This window comes from Vollenhovia emeryi, unplaced genomic scaffold, assembly GCF_000949405.1.
Source record: "Vollenhovia emeryi isolate VEMERY1.0 unplaced genomic scaffold, V.emery_V1.0 DF939286.1, whole genome shotgun sequence".
NCBI lineage: Eukaryota > Metazoa > Arthropoda > Insecta > Hymenoptera > Formicidae > Vollenhovia > Vollenhovia emeryi.
The window spans coordinates 169384-179162 of record NW_011967080.1 but is presented as its reverse complement, the minus strand read 5'-3'; the positions used below and the strand labels follow the sequence as shown (position 1 = coordinate 179162).

The 9779-nt window shown below is 46.6% G+C and overlaps 1 protein-coding gene across 2 annotated transcripts in view; it reads right to left on the bottom strand.

The window, feature by feature from the left end:
• Positions 1 to 2885: 2885 nt before the first annotated feature.
• LOC105559190 (angiotensin-converting enzyme) overlaps positions 2886 to 9779 on the bottom strand; it is a 68194-nt gene continuing 61300 nt past the window's right edge. The window contains exons 13-14 of one of the 2 annotated variants that reach the window (XM_012007293.1): positions 3582 to 3749; positions 2886 to 3484 (exon numbers count right to left, since the gene is read on the bottom strand). In XM_012007293.1, coding sequence (XP_011862683.1) covers positions 3601 to 3749 — 149 coding nt within the window. In that variant the 3' untranslated portion in view covers positions 2886 to 3484; positions 3582 to 3600. Of the gene's footprint in view, positions 3493 to 3581; positions 3750 to 9779 lie in introns of both variants that reach the window. The other variant, XM_012007294.1, reaches the window with a different exon arrangement.

Genomic DNA, 9779 nt, shown 5'->3' with positions numbered 1-9779 from the left:
TGTCAGTTCGCGGAAACATTTGTGTAATATACAAATTAAATGACTTACGTGTACAGATCGAAAGCAGCTCGCGACATGTATACATGTACTGTATGTATGTGTTGCTCACTATTATTTCTTATTAGACTTACAAACTTAGTTTCAGTGATGCCATATTGTTCTTTCATTTGGCCGGAATAGCGAGCTGCTTTCGATCTGTACACGTAAGTCATTTAATTTGTATATTACACAAATGTTTCCGCGAACTGACAGTTTTTAGGTTAGAAAGGTGCAAAAGTACAGAATCACTCCAGCATCCCCGGACCTAAGACAGTAAAAGAGGTCGAACTGCAAGTAGAAAATTTACTCCTACTTAAAAACTGACAGTGTCGGGCATTTCTACTTTTGCCAATTTAGCATTAAAGTAGGTCCTTTCAAGTAGGAGCTAAAGTAAATTTTTAGAATTAAAAATTCAAAGGAGGAATAAAAATATATAATGTCATCAAAGTAGGTTATTGCTGGTCTATGTAGGTGTAAATTATCCTTAAAAGTGTGAAAATAGTAGCAAAAGTTCGACTCCAGTATCCAGTGAGAAATGATTCGTCGATCGACGTCGAAATGATGTCGAATCGACGTCAATTCGACGGTGTCAATGTCGAATCATTTCTCACTGGGTAGTCATTGAAATTAACATCCCTTCAAAAATTGCAATATTTTGGGGGATTTGTAAAGAGAATTAGGAGCCCGTACACGTGTTGGTAAGGTGGCGCCTATGCCTGAATTATGTATTCCCGACGGTCAACTTGATTTCTCATTTTCCGATTAATAATGGCGGACATGCAGCGAGCGGAATACGAATCGCCGTTTCGTACGTATAACGAGGTAACGTCGGATGTATCGTGTGAAGTAATATCTCGTTCACGTTAAGTAAGAATTTCAAAACGATTCCTGAATAGAAACTTAGAATAACGATGACGCTTAATTGCCGGGCAATCTACGATTCCGTAACGGGATAGATCAATGTGGAGCCGTGAGGCACTACGGACTCTGCGGCCTTTTTACGGCCGTCGTCCATTTCCGTGTAAGCTATCCCGGAATGGATTAAAATCCGTGTCGTGTCGGTTAATAGATACCGCCGTATCTCCTTCGCGACAGGAAGCGGACTGGCTCGCGGCGCGAATTATTTCTCGATTATGCAAGGGAGGAATAATTGCACGCCACGTCGTTAATTTGACGGGCTGATCGGATCGCGAAAATGCGGGAAATCAATCTGCGCCGCGTCAGAAGATATGAAACTCGCGCGACCGGTATCGAAATCAAATATTCCGCTTTCGTCGTCGGCGAGTATTATGCGTGAGCTGGTATGCGTCGTGTCCGCCGTGTGAAATGATAAGATCAGAAATATTTCCGGTGTCGCGCGCGACCAAGTGCGCGCGCGCACGTTCGATGATGACGCAAGCGTTTCTTTTTTTTTTCGCCCGACGCCGTCGATTTCCGCGTCTTCTCATTACGCAAGGCGGGCGGACCAGTTTTCTGGACAGGGACCACCTTTGTGCAATTACGGGTAACGTTTCAGTGGCGTGCCTCTGCAAACAATAACGGCGTTTCTTTCGCGTGAAAGCCGACGTCCTACGCGTCGGCGCAGCGAAAAATCGGACGAGAGAGCGGCCGTAAGACAAAAGGGCTCGACACGTGCTCCCATTGTTGAGCGTAATTTTCTATCCGAGATTAATATTCGTCTAATTTCACGTTGATAATTTTTCAGAAGACGAATACTATCTATAACGATAAGACATGCTGTTTGCTGTACTAAAAATTTTCATGTGCCTTTGTTTTAAATTATATAATTGCTAAAATTCCTTATTAAAGTTTATTGAAATTTTGACGGCTAATCGATAATTTAAATGTCATACTCAGCGTTATAAAATCTTTAGTATCCAGGTATACTGTTTGCTGTAATGTTTGCCGTAATTGAGAAGAATGCGGTCAAATAGCGAACTGATGCGCAATCGTGTACGTTTACACGTTATTTACCGAGATTGTCTTGGAAATCGTTATTCGCATTCACGACCTGCTAACGCCGAGGCGAACGAAAAATGATACGCGCGGTATGGCAGTTAAGAGGGAATATTCGAGCGATCTAATGACGGCGGTAAAAAAAATGCAATAAAGCGGCGAGGGATAAGGTGGTCTGATTGAGTTTACCGGTAATTTGACAGCAAATGCGCGATTTCACCTGGACGCGATTTCGCCGGCTTTCAATTACGCAAGATAAGGGAGTCCGTCCGGCGTGGCTTTTGTCGTCGAACAGCTTTTGCACGCGTCGATCCAGGGGAATCCTCCTTCTTTCCCGAATATGACGTATCCGCCCTCTATATCGTTGACGCGAGAGTCAACGTGCCGTTTAACGAGCTCCCTTTGTGCGACACTCGCGGAGGGAAAATTCCCCGAAGAGGGAAAAATAACAATTCGAGCATAGAAATCTCTTTAAGCTGCCCTAGATAACAATAATCAAGCTTTTTAGTCAACATTTTTAATACAGGAAATTTATTGCGAAAACTATTACCTCCGCCAGGGTTTGAACCTGGACTTGGGCGTCTCACCAATTCGACCACTGAGGCACGTCAACGTGCAGGTCCAAGCTCTGGCTTGAGGTAATATTTTTCGCAACAGATTTTCTGTATTAAAAACACCGACCGGTTAATGTCGACTGAAAGACCTTATTTATTAATAATAATTCGGCCCGCTCGCGCTGAAAAAGTAGCGCCGTAGGATGCCTGGCGGTGCTGCGTGCCGCGATTTTGCAATCCCGTTAGAAGAACCGGAGCGTACAGAACGCCAGATGCTTAGAAAATGTTGGCGTGGATGACGCAACGTCGGACAATCGAGCGAAAATCCCGGCCTTCTTTTTTTTTTACAACAGTAGGCATAATTTTATTCGATCAACCAACAGTGTTAATAGTTACAGGGCGTGAATCATGAGCCGTTCAGGTATATGGGAATGACACTTGTACATTTACACCCACGCACGATACACGCGTTTTCACGCACGCTTTATATCCCTAATTGTAATACTATAATACGATATAATAGTAGTAGACGTTTAATATTGATACAATTACAGGTATTACAATTACACAGATATACGTAATATTAATTATACAGATCTACAGAATGTAATAATAATTTCGTAAACCGACAGTGCGACTTTTTTACATCACGTAAGGCATGCAGCTTGACACACACACACACACATATATACACAGGCGCGCGCGCTTGACAAGAGTGTACTGTAATATTACTTGGCAGTAACGATCATTATTTTTGCCACCAACCGACCAGATATATTCGAGCGGATGTGTCTAATTTAAGTATTTTTTCCTTTGCGTTTTATGTACCTTATGTAAGGAATATGATTTGGTATATCTTGGCGGATTAACGGTGTAACGGGCTGTCCCTTAATTTATTGCCATCAGTGCTCGATGGCGAACCCAGTGAGAAATGATTCGTCGATCGACGTCGAGACGACGTCGAGTCGACATCGACACCATCGAATCATTTCGACGTCGATCGACGAATCATTTCTCACTGGGAATCGGCTGTTCGTCGAGTCGGCTGCGTTCAATAGAGCGTTGAGACGATCCAGAGAATCACGGTGGCTCCCGTAGCGATCCAAGACGCGGAGGTGGATGCGCCGCCGCCGTAATAAAGGCCGCTGCCGTAAACCTGCAGGCCCGCGGTTTCTATGCTCCTTTTGCAAAAGTCCCCGTCTATGTAACAAAATAATATACCATTAAATTACATAATTACGTCACTCTTTTTTCCCCCCGCGATCTTAGATTAAGAGTGGTAAACGACATCCTGCTCGCGCGCGTCACGCATCGGTTGATCGAAATCGCCCTGCCCCAGCAGACGAAAGGGAGCAACGAGACCATCTATCCAAACGGCGACCGAGATATTATTCTCTCCCGATCGTCCAAAGTGAGCGCGCTACGGACTTCGCCGCGGGGAGGGCGAGGGGAAGTAAAACGGGCCGTTCTAAAATCCCGCGATCGAGATCGACGGGAGCGTTGAAAAGTCACTCAGCGGATTATCGCTGAAAACAGTCAACAGTCATCGATTTACAGTTACAAGCACCGCTGAGAAGAAAAAGTGTTGAATCAAGAAACACTTCTATATGCGGCGATCGCGAGCTGCCAGGCAGGTGTTTATCAATTCGTAACAATATTCGTCAATTCAGCAAAAAAAATGTGTTTCAACAAATCACTGCACGTTTATCTTAAAATAGCCATTTCGATTTTCAGTGGTATATTTGTAGCTGCAAATCAGTGACCACCCGAGTCTGGTCCCGGAATGGGTCTCGATTTTTCTACTCTGTCTTCATTTGGACCTCGGAGTCGGTTTGAAACTCCAATTTGAGGCCCAGACGCGTAAAAAAAAGTGTCTAACCTTATTCTAACCATCAAAGAGAAAGTAATAAAATATTTCACTCTCTTTGAAACCTCTTAGGCCGAAGAGGATCCATTGAACCTCTGCTGATTACATTCGCATTGGCCTCGTTGTTGCTAAAAAGGAAATGGCGGCTCTTGTCAGGCCTATCTGAGGTCAAAAATTCAATATTTCTCCGACACAAAGACCTCAGTTTGTCATTGGTCCCAACAAAAAATTATACGAGGCTAAACCGAGGCCAAAACATTCGACTCGGGTATTCGACGTTTTCGGTGATAATCCGCCGATCGACTTTTAGAGGGAAGCAGAATCTCGCGGCGAGTAAAGGGTAACCGGCGGCGTAAAAAGTTCGGTCCTCTCTCCCTTTGTTTCTCCGCGGTTTCGCGGACACTTTTCGGCGGATTATCACACGTGTCGTCGTTCCGCTCGATTCGTTCGCGCCGAGCAGTCCCGACTCTCTCGCGAGAGAATCGCGATTTCTTGCGCGCGCGGTTCAATCGCAGTCGCGGCTACGTCGACGGACGGTGGCACGGGGGAGTGGAAAAACGCTACTTAATAATAACACGTTACCTCGTTACCTCGGCATCGGGCACAATGCGCCGCGATATTACTTCATTCGGTTCGCATGACGTATTAAACGCGATTTTTTCCCCCTATAACCAACGCGCCACACGATCTCGCGCTTGAGAAATTACCGATCGTTTTTACGATTAAGCGTTACCGGAAAAAAATTTAATAGCATCAATCTCCTCGCGGGTGAAATACGATAGGATAATTGGTGGCTCACGCGGCCGCCAAGTGCCATGCCCACACGGAATGCACGCCGATTCTTTTCAAGATGAAGCGATCTATCTTTCAATTATTTGCGGCTACGTTCTTGCGGCCGTCGGTGCGCGTGTAAATCACAGTATCCGTACTTTTACTTTATTGATGATAGATACATATATAGAACGAAGCAACAGCGGTGGAATAAATGCCCGATCAAACGCCGTTCCTTTCAATCTGCGCGCGTAACGGTATTTGAAACCGTTCAAGAAATTATTATCATTGACTCGATCGGACGTTTTGCTCTTTGTTTCTCCGTTATATCGCGCGCGCGCGCACGCGTTACGTCTCCCCCGCAAGTCCTAGTCTACAATAGATGATGTAAGTCCTAAGCCCTAATAAGAAATTGACCAATCTTAGTTGAGCATTCTCCTCATTTTTTTACCGCGATTGGTCAATTTCTTAGGGCTTAGGGCTTAAATCATCTATTGTGGACAGGCGTTAAAGCCTTGTGTCCACGATCCAAGAACCGTGTCCAAGTTCTAGTTCCGAGAAATGTGTGGCCAATCAACTTTAAGCTTTTACGGAAAAGCAAGTTTGTTGGTTACACATTTTTCGGAACTAGAACTTGGATACAGTTCTTGGGTCGTGAACAGAAGGCTCTAGAGCTTGAGGCCTATCCACGATGCTTGGTTAAAGTTCTAGTTCCGAGAAATGTGTAGCCAATCAATTTGCAGCTTTTATGAAATAGCTGCAAGTTGATTGGCTACAGATCTCTCAGAACTAGAACTTAGACCAAGTTCTAGCATCGTGGACACAGGCCGTTAGGGCTTAAATCATCTACTGTGGACTGGCGCTAAAGCTTTGTGTCCACGATCCAAGAACCGTGTCCAAGTTCTAGTTCCGAGAAATGTGTAGCCAATCAACTTTCAGCTTTTACGGAAAAGCAAGTTCCTGGATCGTGGGCACGAGGCTTCAGTCCCAGTCCGCAATAGATGATTTAAGCCCTAAAGCCTTGTGTCCACGATCCAAGAACTGTGACAAAGTTCTAGTTTTGAAAAATGTGTAGCCAATCAATTTGCATCTCTTACGGAAAAGCTGCAAGTTGATTGGCTACACATTTCTCGAAACTAGAACTTTGACCAAGTCCTAGCATCGTGGACACAGGCCCTAAAGCCTTCTGCCCACGATCCAAGAACCGTGTCCAAGTCCCGAGAAATGTGTAGCCAATCAACTTTCAGCTTTTACGGAAAAGCAAGTTGATTGGCTACACATTTCTCGGAACTAGAACTTGGACACGGTTCGTGGATCGTGGACACAAGACTTAACGGGAGACGTTACCGGGCAAAACGAGAACGAAGATCGACTGAAAGTGAAATTATGATTATGACTGGCGTTCCGTGATTTTTTTTCTATCATCGCGCCGTTACGTACGAGAGTGCCGCGTGCTCCTAGCGTCTACGGCGTCGCGTCTCCCGAAGAGGAAGCTACTCCTGCCGCTTAACGCGCTAAATAACCGTTTTGCTAGAGCAAACGGCGGCTTTAGACGCGCCGCATTTCTCCTGCACGCCCCTCGCCCCGGAGCTCTGTTTTGGCTCTGAAAATATTGACGAGGCGTGCGCGCGTACGCGTTATGCAAGACGGACTGCACGCGCGTCCGCCGGCGCTCAAATTCAGGTTAAGCTAACGATACTAATATACGTTGCCTGCATAACCGTTGCAATCAGGTAAAACGAACTTCTGCAATGCAAATTGGTTGTTCGGAGCGGACTCTCTAACATTACGCTGTGTCTTTTCACTTTCCGCGGCTGGACATGACGAATATTCCTGCCATGACTAATCCGTCTTCCTATTTCGTGATTTGCATTTTCCTCCGCGGCGCACGAGATACCGCGCGATATCTCGGAGGAGGGGGAGGGGGGGGGGAGAGAAAAAGTCAACGCAGTTTCCGCGGCCGAGCGCGCACCTGGACGTATCTCAATTTAGAAAGATCTGCGCTGCTCTCTTTCGGGAAAGGCACGTGTATAGGCTTTCTGCCCGCGCGGAATTACTTCCCGTAACGAAATCCCGTGTAACTGGATCGATCGCCGGGATCGCGCGGTGGGAGGCCGATCGTTACGTAACGTTGCGTGGTCGAATAGATTTCTCGATCACGCGTGCCCCCTCCCGCTGCCGATGGACCCCGAACGCGGCGCTTCGCTCTCACGCGAGAGGAGACGCGCGCGCGTCTAACGCCGTGCGGCGTGCACGTGCGAATCTCGATTTCGCCTCTTCGCAAATTCGCCAACGAAACGTACGGATAGATGGATGCATCGGGGGGGGCACTCTCTGATGGAAACGAGAGATGCCGGTCGTCGTGCCCGGTCTCACGATTCTCGCATCGCTCTCTCTCTCTCTCCTCTCTCTCTTCTCTTCTTTCAGTCTGTCGCTACATTTATCCTTTCCTAGCTCTCCTCTCCTGGCGGCCTTTTCCTCGTTTCACGCTCCGCTTTCGCAATTTTCCAGTCCCACGGGGCCACTTTACAATCGATCCCCCTCCCCCCTCGGGCCCCGCCACCTCTGCGTTTTATCGCGGAAATAGCGCGAACGAAGTTTGCACTATCGAGAACGTTTTCGCTCGCGGGAGAGGAAAAATGCCGCGGCGTTTCGCGCGAGGAGGGACCCCGCCGGTTTCGGATAATCCGCTCCATAGTATAATCAGTAGGTCCACTCCGTCGTTTGTTTCGTTTTGCGCCGATTCCTTCTGCGCATCCAGCATTGTTCTCGGCAGACCGATGAGAGTACGCCGGTGGATTGCTGCCCAGAATAATGGCGGAGTACCACGCGGTGAGCGGGACCGCGAAGATTAAGGGGATGCTGGAGTGATTCTGCACTTTTGCACCTTTCTAACCTAAAAACTGTCAGTTCGCGGAAACATTTGTGTAATATACAAATTAAATGGCTTACGTGTACAGATCGAAAGCAGCTCGCTATTCCGGCCAAATGAAAGAACAATATGGCATCACTGAAACTAAGTTCGTAAGTCTAATAAGAAATAATAGTGAGCAACACATACATACAGTACGTGTAGTATGCGTGTTGCTCACTATTATTTTTTATTAGACTTACAAACTTAGTTTCAGTGATGTCATATTGTTCTTTAATTTAGCCGGAATAGCAAGTTGCTTTCGATCATCTGTACACGTGCCATTTAATTTGTGTATTACATAAATCTTTCCACGAAACAGACAGTTTTAAGTGCAAAAGTGCAGAATCACTCCAGCATCCCCTTAAAGGAGCCGACAGACAGTGGACCTACTAGTTATACTACGCCCGAGTCAAAATTTTGGTACTTTTGTGACACTTTTAAAAATAATTTACACCTACTCAGCTGATCTATACACCTACATAGACCAGCAATAACCTACTTTGATGATATAATATTTTTTACTCCTCCCTTGGATCTTTAATTCTAAAACTTTATTTTAGCTCCTACTTAAAAGGACCCGCTTTAATGCTAAGTTGACAAAAGTAGAAATGGCCGACACTGTCAGCTTTAAAGTAGGAGTAAATTTTGTACTTGCAGTTCGACCGCTTTTACTGTCTTAGGTCCTACTGTAGAATAAAATTGAAGGTTCAGCAGGGTCAAAATTTCGACCTGGGTGATCCGCTCCGAACTCCACTCGCATTCGCGCGCGTGCCCGTCCGGTTATCGCCGATTTCTTTTCTCTCATTCTTTTTTTTTCCCAGTAGGAGAGTCCAATTCATCGTGATTTTACGGAACGCAACGTTGTTTTCATTATCGCGATTCCCCGTCGGCATCCTCGCCCGGTTTCCCTTTCGTTCCCGGCGGGATGTCGACACTCCTTGATTTATCGCGCGCGCATAAGAGCTTTACTTCATTTAAGAGAATTCATAACTTATTCCACTCCAAGTGCTCCGCTATGCTTTCGAAACGCACCGGGCGTAATTTATGGGATGGACGCGGCACGACGTACATATCCGAGTTCTTCCCCGCGTAACCGTTTTTATGTAACGCGCGCGCGGCCAGCGGCCGGCAGCCGGCGTCTGGAATTCGGCAAGACGCGCGCTCTCCGGCGCTCTAGGTGCGCGGCCGTTAATCTCAATAATTTCGCCGCACGCATCGCCCGATCGTAATTCACAGGTCGAATGTCGTCATACAATCAACATTTGTAACGTTCGCCGGCAAAGTGGCACGTGGGAACTGCAACCTTCAATCCGTTACAGTAGGAAATTGCATAATTTGTAGCGAGTTACGTCGAAAGGCACCGGGCTGCGCGGCGGTGCCGTCGTCGCGGGATCGATCTCCGATCGGTATCCGGCGTTGTAACGATTATCCTTAATTAAGGACAGGCGTGTAACGCGCGATGTCGCCGTAAATCTGTGCGAGGGAGTGTCGCAACGTGGCCGAAAAGGGGGGACGTTTTTAATCGTGTGAATTTTAACGAGCGGTTTATCTCTTCCCAGAAGGGCGGGGGCCTCCTCTCTCTCTCTCTCTCTCTCTCTCTCTCTCTCTCTCTCTCTCTCTCTCTCTCTCTCTCTGTATATGTACGTATTATACTTGATGTATATATGCAGACACGGAT